The sequence below is a fragment of the Bombina bombina genome, chromosome 12 (assembly GCF_027579735.1).
Source record: "Bombina bombina isolate aBomBom1 chromosome 12, aBomBom1.pri, whole genome shotgun sequence".
Lineage (NCBI taxonomy): Eukaryota > Metazoa > Chordata > Amphibia > Anura > Bombinatoridae > Bombina > Bombina bombina.
Genome location: NC_069510.1, coordinates 124,925,513 through 124,941,507, shown reverse-complemented (window position 1 = coordinate 124,941,507; position 15,995 = coordinate 124,925,513). Strand labels below are relative to the sequence as shown.

The 15,995-nt window shown below is 38.8% G+C and overlaps 1 protein-coding gene across 1 annotated transcript in view; it reads left to right on the top strand.

The window, feature by feature from the left end:
* Positions 1 to 15,995, top strand: part of NUP188 (nucleoporin 188) — a gene marked incomplete in the record, with an annotated part of 235,410 nt that overhangs the window by 13,860 nt on the left and 205,555 nt on the right. The window contains 1 exon segment of the mRNA XM_053696185.1: positions 5,844 to 5,898. Coding sequence (XP_053552160.1) covers positions 5,844 to 5,898 — 55 coding nt within the window.

Here is a 15,995-nt window from a genome sequence, read left to right as displayed (position 1 = left end):
GATTTAAGTCGCTAGTCAGGTTTGATTTAAATCGCTAGTCAGTAAGACTCGATTTAAATGATTTTTTTTCTACATAAAGGTTTTATTTTTAGAATAATAACTTTTCAGATTTTTTTTCCACTCATAATATATAGATAGTTCACCTCCTATTAATGTCACAATTATCTATCTCTGGTTCAGATGTACTTTATTGGGAGGATCAAATAATCATTTACTTTATAACAACAATTTAAATAGTTTTTAACCTTTTAATGCCATTGCAGCATTCTATTCCGCTCTAACTGCGCCGGGCTTTAGTGCCGTTAGGACGGAATAGAACGTCCAAGCTGTTAGGCTGTCCTGAAGCCTACCGTCACTTCCTGGATGGGACCGCGGTCTGGAGGGCGTGCCTAGCTTCATAGGGACGCCCCCTGACCCGATCCCATTATTGAATCACGTGCATGATCGCAGGATTTCAATTTGTCTATATTGTAACGTTTTTCCGATGTAGACAAGCTAACCCTGTCATTAAAGGGTTAACTAAACCAATAACATTATAGGTTTTGCTATTATATTTTTACTGCTTGCCCCTCCCTCCTCACACTTGGCTCCTTGTGCAGATCTATTCCGCTCCAAACAATCTTCTAATTACTGAGCTTCAGACTAAGGGGTAGATTTACTAAGGGTCGAGCGGACATAATTCACTATACGTTGTCGGCATTTATCACCGGCGGCCGCTAGCAGGGGGCATCAATCATCCCGATCGTATTTCTTACGACCTCTGCTTTTTAACTTCCATTTCAGACGGACCTGAGACGATGGTGGTAGGAAGCAGCATCGGCTGCTTAATAAATCTACCCCTTAGTAAGACCTATGTGAAGTTGGCACCCCATGTTTGTAAAAACTGAATTAAAATATACCATTCGTTTGTGCTGCGTTTGTGCTGATTTGTGCCACAAAAACCAACGTTTGTGCTGGTTTGGTTTAGGAGATATTGCACATTATTTTTTTATGAAACCCCGCCCACTTTGCATCCCATGTTATGCAATTTTAAAAACAAATATACCATTTGTTTGTGCTGCGTTTGTGCTGATTTGTGCTGCAAAAACTAACGTTTGTGCCATTTTGGTTTCGGAGATATAGCGCATTATTTTTTATGAACCCCGCCCACTTTGCACCCCATGTTATTCAATTTTAAAAACAAATATACCATTTGTTTGTGCTGCGTTTGTGCTGATTTGTGCCGCAAAAACGAACGTTTGTGCGGTTTGGTTTAGGAGATATTGCGCATTATTTTTTTTATGAAACTCCGCCCACTTTGCACCCCATGTTATGCAATTTTAAAAACAAATATACCATTTGTTTGTGCTGCGTTTGTGCCGCAAAAACGAACGTTTGTGCCGGTTTGGTTTCGGAGATATAGCGCATTATATTTGCTGAAACTCCTCCCACTTTGAACCCCATAATATGCAATTTTAAAAACAAATATACCATTGGTTTGTGCTGCGTTTGTGCTGATTTGTGCCGCAAAAACAAACGTTTGTGCCATTTTGGTTTCGGAGATATAGCGCATTATTTTTTATGAACCCCGCCCACTTTGCACCCCATGTTATTCAATTTTAAAAACAAATATACCATTTGTGCTGCAAAAACAAACGTTTGTGCTGTTTTGGCTTCGGAGATACAGCGCATTATTTTTTATGAAACCCCGCCCACTTTGCACCCCATGTTATTCAATTTTAAAAACAAATATACCATTCGTTTGTGCTGATTTGTGCCCCAAAAACTAACGTTTGTGCCGGTTTGGTTTAGGAAATATAGCGCATTATTTTTTATGAAACCCTGTCCACTTTGCACCCCATGTTATTCAATTTTAAAAACAAATATACCGATTGTTTGTGCTGATTTGTGCCGCAAAAACGAACGTTTGTGTCGTGTTGTGTTAAGGGAAATATAGAACACCAGTGATTAAAGGGACATTATACACATTTTTTCTTTGCATAAATGTTTTGTAGATGATCTATTTATATAGCCCATAAAGTTTTTTTTTTTTTTTTTTTTAAAAACTGATAGTTTTTGCTTATTCTTAAAAAAATTGCTCTGAGTTTGAGACTCCTAACCAAGCCCCAAAGTTTTAGGAGAATACCGAAGTATACCTACTCCACCTTGCTTCAGTGTAAAGGGTCTTTTCATATGCAAAGGGTGGGGGAGTGTCTGATAATTCCCACTTGCATTGGGTGCTCCAGTAACCTTTTAAACAGAGCTAAACTGGAAGCTTCTAAGTAAGTTTTTAAATGGTTTTATACCAGATTTTTATATCAGTATCTGTGCATATTATTCTTTATAATAGTGTCTATTACATGCAGTTATATGAAAATTGGTGTATACTGTCCCTTTAACACTGCACCAGAAAGTAAAATGTAAGAGGGTTAATATTGCACCAGAGAGGTTAATGTGGCATTTACAGGGCCAGATTTGTAATGAGGCAGAGTAGGCATGTGCCTACAGGCGCCCTCCATAGAGGGGAGCCGTGCCTAATTGCTGGTGTTCTGTCAATTAATTCGACAGAACACCGGCAACAACAAGGAGGGTGCGCTCTATATAGAACACTATTCAGAGCGCACCTCCTTCTTTTCCATGACCGGCGGCTTCCTTGGGGGCAGAGAGGGACCTCAGTGTAGGCTGCCCATTAAAAAGTCTGTCCAGCACAGGCAGGCGTTTCATTGGCACCACGGAAGCCGCCGGTAACAGAAAACAAGGGGGATGCACTCTGTATAGAGCACTCTGTGCCTATGGGCACCCGAAATGTAAATCCGGCCCTGGACATTAAAGGATTAACATGGTAACATACCGGTTTATACGGCATACATGGGGTTATTGAAGAGTAATGAATTGGAAGAAGCCCAAACCATAGCATAAAGGGACACTGAACCCAATTTTTGTCTTTCGTGATTCAGATAGAGCATGCAATTTTAAACAACTTTCTAATTTACTCCAATTATCAATTTTTCTTCATTCTCTTGCTATTTTTATTTGAAAAAGAAGGCATCTAAGCTTTTTTTGGGTTCAGAACTCTGGATAGCACTTTTTTATTGGTGGATGAATTTATCCACCAATCAGCAAGGACCCTAAACTTACATTCTTGCATTTCAAATAAAGATTCCAAGAGAATGAAGAAAATTTGATAAAGGAGTAAAGTTGCTTACAATTTCATGCTCTATCTGAATCACAAAAGAAAAATTTGGGTTTAGTGTCCCTTTAAGTAATTTAACTGCAAAGTGAATAAGTAGAAACCCACTACTTAATTGAAAAAGGAAATTTTCAATTAAATTGCAGTAAAGCCCTCTTCAACCCCATTAGGCCTAATAAACCTCCTTTAGCCAATTTAACCTCTTTGTTGCCATATTAATCGCCTGTAATGTCATGTTAACCACAGACAGCCCAATATTAACTTGCTTAGATTTAACAAGCGCTTAAAAGCACTCAAGCAAGTTTTCTTATATAAGTCAATTCTTTTTTAGTCGCTTTTTTTTTTTTTTTTTAAACATTTAGGGGGGGCATTACATCCCTGGCGATGGGGAAAAATTGTCTTACTAGTTTTCTATGCCGCATATCTAGACTGTTGCGCTGCATAGAAAACTGAAACAGGTTTTTTTCCAGTTGCCAGGGATGTAATCTCCCCCATATGTTCTTAAATATTTTTTTCTGGTGTGGAAGTCACATCTGTTCTTTTGTATACCCCAAAGTTTTATAATTCTATTTGTACTTACAAAGATTTTTGTTGTTATAATACTTTTGAATCAAAGAGTACATGTACACATAATGCACCATATCTCCCGGACCGGAACAAACGTTCATTTTTGTGGCACAAATCAGCACAAACGCAATACAAACGAATGGTATATTTGTTTTTAAAATTGCATAACATGGGGTGCAAAGTGGGCGGAGTTTCAGCAAATATAATGCGCAATATCTCCGAAACCAAACCGGCACAAACGTTCGTTTTTGCGGCACAAATCAGCACAAACGCAGCACAAACTAATTGTATATTTGTTTTTAAATTTGAATAACATGGGGTGCAAAGTGGACGGGGTTCATAAAAAATAATGCTCTATATCTCCGAAACCAAAATGGCACAAATGTTCGTTTTTGCGGCACAAATCAGCACAAATCAGCACAAACAAATGGTATATTTGTTTTTAAAATTGCATAACATGGGGTGCAAAGTGGGCGGAGTTTCAGCAAATATACTGCGCTATATCTCCGAAACCAAACCGGCACAAACGTTCGTTTTTGCGGCACAAACCAGCACAAACGCAGCACAAACAAATGGTATATTTGTTTTTAAAATTGCATAACATGGGGTGCAAAGTGGGCGGGGTTTCATAAAAAAATAATGCGCAATATCTCCTAAACCAAACCGGCACAAACGTTGCACAAACGAATGGTATATTTTAATTCAGTTTTTACAAACATGGGGTGCCAACTTCACATAGGTCTTAGTAAGGGGTTTATTATTTGCACAAAGATTTGCAGAGGAGCAGTGGGATTTTATTAAACTGTCTTGATTCAGATAGAACATACAATTTTAAACGGCTTTCCAATGTGCTACTATTATCTAATTTGCTTCATTCTCTTGATATCCTTTGTTGAAAAGCATACCTAGGTAGGCTCAGGAGTGGAAGTGCACTACTGGGTGCTAGCTGCTGATTGGTGACTGCACATATATGCAATAAAATTATTCCCAAGGGCCTTTTGTAGGGCATTGCCCCAAAGCGAACAACTCTTTTGCAAAAAAATAAAAACAAACACCCCCTAACATTACAAAACCCCACCCCTCCAAACCCACGAAATAAAAAAACTTAACTAAAAAAAACCTTAGCTACCCATTGCCCTGAAAAGGGCATTTGTATGGGTATTGCCCTTAAAAGGGCATTCAGCTCTTTTTCGGCCCATTAAAATAAAAAAAGCCCTATTCTAAAAATGGCGGCAGCGGTTTTAGATAATTTTGTTTCGGCAATCGGCGGCATATTAGTTATGTTAAGTTAAATCATTTTTGGATCCTTTGATATTTCGGATCCATTCTTTATTCATAAGCCTTATTCTTTTCTGAAGTATTTTTTATTTAAACTTAACTAAACTAATTTGCCGAAACGAAATTATTTAACTAATGAAAGCTAAACAACATTTTTAGCGTTGCACATGTCTACTTTCTGATATGTCTATTATCAATGTTTATTCATTATCTTGGTATCTTTTGTTAAAAAGCAGGGGGTGTATGCTTAGGGGCCGGACCATTTTTGGAGCCCTATAAGGCAGCAGTTTTGCAAGAATGTTATCAATTTGCAAGAACACTAGAGGGCAGCACTATTTCTTGTCATGTAGCACTCCAGATGCTACCTAGGTATCTCTTCAACCCAGAATATCGTGGAAACGGAGATGATTTGATGATAGAAGTAAATTGGAAGCTTTTTTAAAATTGTATGTTCTGTCTGAATCACATATGTACCCCTTTATATTGGGCTGCATTTATTAAAGATAATCAGTGCGTTATTTATGTGACCATGCTCATACACTTCTACCTGTTTTGGTGACTTTTTAGCCCTTTTCTATGGCAGAGAAGGGGGTGTATTGCAGCTTCCTTTAGGAATTATAAAGAGGTTGATCTAAAGTATAAAAAGTGCATTTATTTATTAAGATGTTTGTGGAGTTGCTCTCTAATGGTCACATTGCAATAGCGATCAGCTGTAGACTGTAGTAGAACGAACGTGCTGCATTTACCAGATAGTTTCCTTTTGCCTTATCTGAAGATTTAGTCCATGATTAGTACAAGTCTATAAATTTGCATTTTTCTTTATTAACAGGAGCTGTCGGGAACTATGGACCATTCTCCTTGGTCGCTCAGCTATGCGAGATGCGGTAAGTGACTGTATTTAGCACATTGTGTCCCCTAGGCACATACCAACATAGACCCTGCCTTCTTAAATTCTGTAATTGTATCTGTGTGTAGCAGTGTGTCTGTTGCACTCTAAGATCCCTCTGCACACACAATACTTCTCTTAACCCCTTACCGACCAGCAACGTCCCTGGAGGTAAAAATAGTCCATGGTCTTGCTGCTGGTGACGAGACCCAAACAATTGTGAGCCAACAAACCCGTAAAGACTGGCCACGTACATGATACGTTGTGGTCGTTAATGGGTTTAACAATGAGCGCACTGTGACATCAGCTGTAAAGTCACTATGTGATTGCTGTATTTATGTACTGTTTAGTCTCTAGCGGTATCAGCTATAAAGTCACTATGTTGGAAAACAAAAAGAGAAACCAATGGCACTGCAAGGTAAATAAATGGGGACTACTGCCTAATATATGGATACTCCAGTAGTATCACTGTGAGTTCCAAGTTAGGTGCTGTGTATAAAAGTTACTGATCCAAAGCTCATAATGTGGGGAGTAAAAGAACTCTCCACAAAATAGTATACACCAATAGCACTCCAGAGTCCTAATAAGAGAATTGAATCATCTGGGATTATGCGAATATCACAGAGGAATAATTATGATAGCGTAATGACAAGTGGGTCAGATAGTTAATTGAATTAAAATTTAGCTTTTATTAGAAAAATTTATTAAAATTAACACAACACACAAACAACATTCAAATTAAAACTACGTAAGGGGGGGCAGGTGAGCGAATAATAGCATCAAAGTAGTACAACAGAGAAATAGCCAATGGGGGGTAGTTATCAACGTGTCTACTTTCCTGCCTTTGCCGGCCCAATACGCTCGCCTACCTTCGCCGCCGCGGACCTGAAAAAATACGCCTAAGTTATCAAAAAAAGCTGTCAAAAAGCCGCGGGGCGATGAGCAGCGGACTGTGAGAGTTATCACTCATCCGATCTCGCTGCTCTTCGGCTGTTTGACAGCTTTCTTGCTAGCCTGTCACTAAGCAACCACACTAAACTACACTGTTCTACCCCCTATACCGGCGCCCCCGGAGCCCCCCGCAACTAAATAAAGTTACTAACCCCTAAACCGCCGCTCCTAGACCCCGCCGCAACTCTGATAAATGTATTAACCCCTAAACCGCCGCTCCCGGACACCGCCACAACTCTGATAAATGTATTAACCCCTAAACCGCCGCTCCCGGACACCGCTGCCACCTACATTATACCTAGTAACCCCTATCCTGCCCCCCCTATACCGTCGCCCTCTATAATAAAGTTATTAACCCCTATCCTGCTGATCCCGCACCTCGCCGCAAATAAATAAATAGTTTAACCCCTAAACCGCTGCTCCCGGACCCCCGCAACCTATAATAAATTTATTAACCCCTATCCTGCCCCCCCCATACCGTCGCCACTGTAATAAAATTATTAACCCCTAAACCTAAGTCTAACACTAACCCTAACACCCCCCTAACTAAAATATTAATTAAATAAATCTAAATAATATTTCTATAATTAACTAAGTTAATCCTATTTAAAATCAGCCAATAGAATGCGAGCTCAATCTGATTGGCTGATTGGATCAGCCAATCGGATTGAACTTGAATCTGATTGGCTGATTCCATCAGCCAATCAGGTTTTTCCTACCTTAATTCCGATTGGCTGATAGAATCCTATCAGCCAATCGGAATTGAAGGGACGCCATCTTGGATGACGTCCCTTAAAGGAGCCTTCATTCGTCGGTAGTTCGTCGGGAAAGGAGGATGTTCCGCGTCGGCGGGATGAACATTCAAGACCCGGCTTCGACGATGACCTCGCCCGGATGGAAGATTTCTTCAGCGCCGCTTGGAGAATCACTTCATCGGATGGAAGATTTCTTCAGCGCCCCTTGGAGGATAACTTCTGCCGGTCCGGATGTCCTCTTCAGTTCCATCGGTGGCTCGGCTGAGTGAAGACAACTAAAGGTAGGATGATCTTCAGGGGATTAGTGTTAGGTTATTTTAAGGGGGGTTTGGGTTAGATTAGGGGTATGTGGGTGGTGGGTTTTAATGTTGGGGGGGTTGTATTTTTCTTTTACAGGCAAATGAGCTGTTTTCTTTGGGGCATGCCCCCACAAATGGCCCTTTTAAGGGCTGGTAAGGTAAAAGAGCTTTGAACATTATTTACTTTAGAATAGGGTAGGGCATTTTTTTATTTTGGGGGGGTTTGTTATTTTATTAGGGGGCTTAGATTAGGTGTAAGTAGCTTAAAATTGTTGTAATATTTGTAAAATGTTTGTAACTTATTTTTTTATTTTTTGTAACTTAGCTTTTTTTATTTTTTGTACTTTAGTTAGTTTATGTAATTGTATTTAATTGTAGTTATTTGTAGGTAGTTTATTTAGTTAATTTAATGATAGTGTAGTATTAGGTTTAATTGTAACTTAAGTTAGGATTTATTTTACAGGTAATTTTGTATTTCTTTTAGCTAGGTAGTTATTAAATAGTTAATACCTATTTAATAACTATTCTAACTAGCTAAAATAAATACAAAGTTACCTGTAAAATAAATATAAATCCTAAGATAGCTCCAATATAATTATTATTTATATTGTAGCTATATTAGGGTTTATTTTACAGGTAAGTATTTAGTTTTAAATAGGAATAATTTATTAAAGTATAGTGTAGTGTTAGGTGTAATTGTAACTTAGGTTAGGATTTATTTTACAGGTAAATTTCTGTTTATTTTAGCTAGGTAAGCTATTAAATAGTTAATAACTATTTAATAGCTATTGTACCTAGTTAAAATAAATTAAAAGTTGCCTGTAAAATAAAAATAAATCCTAAAATAGCTAGAATATAATTATTATTTATATTGTAGCTATATTAGGGTTTATTTTAAAGGTAAGTATTTAGTTTTAAATAGGATTAATTTAGTTAATAATAAAAATATTATTTAGATTTATTTAATTAATATTTAAGTTAGGGGGGCGTTAGGGTTAGACTTAGGTTTATGGGTTTATAATTTTATTACAGTGGCGGTGGCGTAGTGGGGGGCAGGATAGGGGTTAATAAATTTATTATAGGTGGCGACGGTGTAGGGGGGGCAGATTAGGGGTTAATACATTTATTATAGGTGGCGACGGTGTAGGGGGGGCAGATTAGGGGTTAATAAATTTATTATAGGTGGCGACGATGTAGGGGGGCAGATTAGGGGTTAATAAATTTATTATAGGTGGCGACGGTGTAGGGGGGCAGATTAGGGGTTAATACATTTATTATAGGTGGCGACGGTGTAGGGGGGGCAGGATAGGGGTTAATACATTTAATATAGGTTGCGGCGGGTTCAGGGAGCGGCGGTTTAGGGGTTAATACACTTATTATAGTTGCGGTGGGCTCCGGGAGTGGCGGTTTAGGGGTTAATACACTTATTATAGTTGCGGTGGGCTCCGGGAGCGGCGGTTTAGGGGGTAATAACTTTATTTAGTTGCGGCGGTGTAGGGGGACAGATTAGTGGTGTTTAGACTCGGGGTACATGTTAGGGTGTTAGGTGCAGACAGCTCCCATAGAAATCAATGGGATGTCTGGCAGCAGCGAACTTGTACTTTCGCTATGGTCAGACTCCCATTGATTCCTATGGGATCCACCGCCTCCAGGGGCGGCGGATTGAAAACCAGGTACGCTGGGCCGTAAAAGTGCCGAGCGTACCTGCTAGTCATTTGATAACTAGCAAAAGTAGTGAGAATGTGCCGCACTTGTGTGCGGAACATCTGGAGTGACGTAAGAATCGATCTGTGTCGGACTGAGTCCGGCGGATCGAAGCTTACGTCACAAAATTCTACTTTTGCCGGTCTCGAGCCTTTGATAACTAAGGCGTATCAGCCTCGCCACAAATACGCTGCGGAATTCCAGCGTATTTGAGGTTGACGGCTTGATAACTACCCCCCAATCTCTCAGTATTATGGGAGAAGAGATTACTAGCGAAAATGGCTAGTGATCATAAGTAAATATATCCCATGGTAATGTATTGTGGGTAATACTCAAAAATAATACCTACTGCTTAGATAGCAATGAGGTGCACTACTGAATCTAAATGGTGCTAACACAAAAATAAATGTGTCGGTGGTACGCAGATGATCCTGAATCTAAAAGGTGCTAATAACCTAAATAGGTATGCTAGTAGTCAGCAAGTAGTCCTAAAGCGCTTAATTAGAATATACCTATACACAATGCAGAATAGTTAGATAATTTTTATCAACTGGTGTGTATGTGAACCAAATAAGCTAGGTCTAAGACATACAAATAGTTAATATGGATCTAAGTATGTGCCGACTAATTGTACATATTAATCATTGTTAGATCATACTGTGACAGGGGTAACCATATAAAATAAATAGATGGCGTTCAATAGGTTAATACTGAGTTAGTCATATGAATGCCGACTGTCAGTATGCTATACAGTAGTGGATTATATATCTTGAATGTTGTTCATTGGATATAATACTGACATATGACCCAACTAGCGGTATGCTTGTTACTATGGATGATACAAAATATCCGATTGTATCTATTCCTAGTTACTCAGACAATGTATAAGTTAGGTGATAGAAAAAAAGGAGGCAGAGCGTCTGATTTCAAATTATGGGCATATGTGTATAAGGGTATATGTGACAACACAAGCACATTCTGTGTTCATATAGTAACGTTAGATATACAGCTTATGGTTTGAACAACACTAAAGCACCTAAATTGTAGTTCACAGTAAGATAACCGCAACACAATAACCTGCTACAAAATAGGAAAGTTTGCTATTTGACATTCAAATTATGGGCATATGTGTGTAAGGGTAGGTGTAGCAACACAAGCACACTCTGTGTTCAAATAGTAACGTATAATATACGTATGTGTATATTATAAGAGCTTTAGGACTACTTGCTGACTACTAGCATACCTATTTAGGTTATTAGCACCTTTTAGATTCAGGATCATCAGATTGCATTTTAACAGTTTTTCACCATTAGAGGGTGTTAGTTCACATATTTCATATAGATAACACTGTGCTCGTGCACGAGAAGTTATCTGGGAGCAGGCACTGATTGGCTAGACTGCAAGTCTGTCAAAAGAACTGAAAAAAGGGGCAGTTTGCAGAGGCTTAGATACAAGATAATCACAGAGGTTAAAAGTATATTATTATAACTGTGTTGGTTATGCAAAACTGGGAAATGGGTAATAAAGGGATTATCTTTTAAAACAATAAAAATTCTGGTGTAGACTGTCCCTTTAAATATTGTTGAGCCTCCTTTTAATTGGCACATTGCTATCTAAGCAGCAGGTATTATTTTCGAGTATTACCCACAATACATTACCATGGGATTTATTTACTTATCACTAGCCATTTTCGCTAGTAATCTCTTCTCCCATAATACTGAGAGATTGGGTACTTCTCTGTTGTACTACTTTGATGCTATTATTCGCTCACCTGTGAGAGATTGGGTACTTCTCTGTTGTACTACTTTGATGCTATTATTCGCTCACCTGTGAGAGATTGGGTACGTCTCTGTTGTACTACTTTGATGCTATTTTTCGCTCACCTGTGAGAGATTGGGTACTACTTTGATGCTATTATTCGCTCACCTGCCCCCCCTTTCCTAGTTTTAATTTGTATGTTGTTTGTGTGTTGTGTTAATTTTAATTAATTTTTCTAATAAAAGCTAAATTTTAATTCAATCAACTATCTGACCCACTTGTCATTACGCTATCATAATTATTCCTCTGTGATATTCGCATAATCCCAGATGATTCAATTCTCTTCTTAGGACTCTGGAGTGCTATTGGTGTATACTATTTTGTGGAGAGTTATTTTACTCCCCACATTTTGAGCTTTGGATAAAGTCACTATGTGATTGCTGTATTTACGTACTGTCTAGTCTCTAGCGGTATCAGCTATAAAGTCACTATGTGATTGCTGTATTTACGTACTGTCTAGTCTCTAGCGGTATCAGCTATAAAGTCACTATGTGATTGCTGTATTTACGTACTGTCTAGTCTCTAGCGGTATCAGCTATAAAGTCACTATGTGATTGCTGTATTTACGTACTGTCTAGTCTCTAGCGGTATCAGCTATAAAGTCACTATGTGATTGCTGTATTTACGTACTGTCTAGTCTCTAGCGGTGTCAGCTATAAAGTCACTATGTGATTGCTGTATTTACGTACTGTCTAGTCTCTAGCGGTATCAGCTATAAAGTCACTATGTGATTGCTGTATTTACGTACTGTCTAGTCTCTAGCGGTATCAGCTATAAAGTCACTATGTGATTGCTGTATTTACGTACTGTCTAGTCTCTAGCGGTATCAGCTATAAAGTCACTATGTGATTGCTGTATTTACGTACTGTCTAGTCTCTAGCGGTATCAGCTATAAAGTCACTATGTGATTGCTGTATTTACGTACTGTCTAGTCTCTAGCGGTGTCAGCTATAAAGTCACTATGTGATTGCTGTATTTACGTACTGTCTAGTCTCTAGCGGTATCAGCTATAAAGTCACTATGTGATTGCTGTATTTACGTACTGTCTAGTCTCTAGCGGTATCAGCTATAAAGTCACTATGTGATTGCTGTATTTACGTACTGTCTAGTCTCTAGCGGTGTCAGCTATAAAGTCACTATGTGATTGCTGTATTTACGTACTGTCTAGTCTCTAGCGGTGTCAGCTATAAAGTCACTATGTGATTGCTGTATTTACGTACTGTCTAGTCTCTAGCGGTGTCAGCTACAAAGTCACTATGTGATTGCTGTATTTACGTACTGTCTAGTCTCTAGCGGTGTCAGCTACAAAGTCACTATGTGATTGCTGTATTTACGTACTGTCTAGTCTCTAGCGGTGTCAGCTATAAAGTCACTATGTGATTGCTGTATTTACGTACTGTCTAGTCTCTAGCGGTGTCAGCTATAAAGTCACTATGTGATTGCTGTATTTACGTACTGTCTAGTCTCTAGCGGTATCAGCTATAAAGTCACTATGTGATTGCTGTATTTACGTACTGTCTAGTCTCTAGCGGTGTCAGCTATAAAGTCACTATGTGATTGCTGTATTTACATACTGTCTAGTCTCTAGCGGTATCAGCTATAAAGTCACTATGTGATTGCTGTATTTACGTACTGTCTAGTCTCTAGCGGTATCAGCTATAAAGTCACTATGTGATTGCTGTATTTACATACTGTCTAGTCTCTAGCGGTGTCAGCTATAAAGTCACTATGTGATTGCTGTATTTACGTACTGTCTTGTCTCTAGCGGTGTCAGCTATAAAGTCACTATGTGATTGCTGTATTTACGTACTGTCTAGTCTCTAGCGGTGTCAGCTATAAAGTCACTATGTGATTGCTGTATTTACGTACTGTCTAGTCTCTAGCGGTGTCAGCTATAAAGTCACTATGTGATTGCTGTATTTACGTACTGTCTAGTCTCTAGCGGTATCAGCTATAAAGTCACTATGTGATTGCTGTATTTACATACTGTCTAGTCTCTAGCGGTGTCAGCTATAAAGTCACTATGTGATTGCTGTATTTACGTACTGTCTAGTCTCTAGCGGTGTCAGCTATAAAGTCACTATGTGATTGCTGTATTTACGTACTGTCTAGTCTCTAGCGGTATCAGCTATAAAGTCACTATGTGATTGCTGTATTTACGTACTGTCTAGTCTCTAGCGGTATCAGCTACAAAGTCACTATGTGATTGAATTATTTACAGGTGAAACTCGAAAAATTAGAATATCGTGCAAACGTTCATTTATTTCACTAATGCAACTTAAAAGGTGATACTAATATATGAGATAGACTCATTACATGCAAAGCAAGATAGTTCAAGCCGTGATTTGTCATAATTGTGATGATTATGGCTTACAGCTCATGAAAACCCCAAATCCACAATCTCAGAAAATTAGAATATTGTGAAAAGGTGCAATATTCTATGCTCAAAGTGTCCCACTCTAATCAGCTAATTAAACCATAACACCTGCAAAGGGTTCCTGAGCCTTTAAATGGTCTCTCAGTCTGGTTCAGTAGGAATCACAATCATGGGAAAGACTGCTGACCTGACAGTTGTGCACAAAACCATCATTGACACCCTCCATAAGGAGGGAAAGCCTCAAAAGGTAATTGCAAAAGAAGTTGAATGTTCCCAAAGTGCTGTATCAAAGCACATTAATAGAAAGTTATGTGGAAGGGAAAAGTGTGGAAGAAAAAGGTGCACAAGCAGCAGGGATGACCGCAGCCTGGAGAGGATTGTCAGAAAAAGGCCATTCAAAAGTGTTGGGGACTTTCACAAGGAGTGGACTGAGGCTGGAGTCAGTGAGCCACCACACACAGACGGATCCTGGACATGGGCTTCAAATGTCGTATTCCTCTTGTCAAGCCACTCCTGAACAACAAACAATGTCAGAAACGTCTTACCTGGGCTAAAGAAAAAAAGACTTAGTCTGTTGCTCAGTGGTCCAAAGTCCTCTTTTCTGATGAGAGCAAATTTTGCATCTCATTTGGAAACCTTGGACCCAGAGTATGGAGGAAGAATGGAGTGGCACACACTGCAAGATGCCTGAAGTCCAGTGTGTAGTTTCCACAGTCTGTTGATTTGGGGAGCCATGTCATCTCCTGGTGTTGGGCCACTGTGCTTCATTACGTCCAGGGTCAACGCAGCCGTCTACCAGGAGATTTTGGAGCACTTCATGCTTCCTTCCACAGACGAGCTCTATGGGGATGCTGACTTCATTTTCCAGCAGGACTTGGCACCTGCCCACATTGCCAAAAGCACCAAAACCTGGTTCAATGACCGTGGGATTACTGTGCTTGAATGGCCAGCAAACTCGCCTGACCTGAACCCCATAGAGAATCTATGGGGCATTGCCAAGAAAAAGATGAGACATGAGACCGAACAATGCAGAAGAGCTGAAGGCTGCTATTGAAGCATCCTGGTCTTCCATAACACCTCAGCAGTGCCACAGGCTGATAGCTTCCATGCCACGCCGCATTGAAGCAGTAATTGCTGCAAAAGGGGCCCAAACCAAGTACTGAGTACATACAGTATGCATGCTTATACTTTTCAGAGGTCCGATATTGTTCTATGTACAATCCTTGTTTTATTGATTGCATGTAATATTCTAATTTTCTGAGATTGTGGGTTTGGGGTTTTCATGAGCTGTAAGCCATAATCATCACAATTATGACAAATCACGGCTTGAACTATCTTGCTTTGCATGTAATGAGTCTCTCTCATATATTAGTTTCACCTTTTAAGTTGCATTAGTGAAATAAATGAACTTTTGCACGATATTCTAATTTTTCGAGTTTCACCTGTATACTGTGCATGTATAAAATATTTATTGTGTGTGCAGACCTTATGTAATGCAGCCCTTAATTACTGATATATACTGTGCATATATAAACATTTATTGTGTGTGCAGACCTTATGTAATGCAGCACTTAATTACTGATATATATGGTGCATATATAAACATTTATTGTGTGTGCAGACCTTATGCAATGCTGAATATAATTACTGATATATACAGTGCACATATAAACATTTATTGTGTGTGCAGACCTTATGTAATGCAACAGATAGATGATAACTGATATATACTGTGCATATATAAACATTTGTGTGCAGACCTTATGTAATGCAGCACTCGATTACTGATATATACTGTGCATATATAAACATTTATTGTGTGTGTGCAGACCTTATGTAATGCTGCACTTTATATATGCACAGTATATACCAGTAATTAAGTGCAGCATTACATAAGGTCTGCACACACAATAAATGTTTATATATGTACAGTATATATCAGTAATTAAGTGCTGCATTACATAAGGTCTGCACACACAATAAATGTTTATATATGCACAGTATATATCAGTAATTAAGTGCAGCATTACATAAGGTCTGCACACACAATAAATGTTTTATATATGCACAGTATATATCAGTAATTAAGTGCAGCATTACATAAGGTCTGTACACACAATACATGTTTATATATGTACAGTATATATCAGTAAGTGCCATATTACATAAGGTCAACACACACAAATGTTTA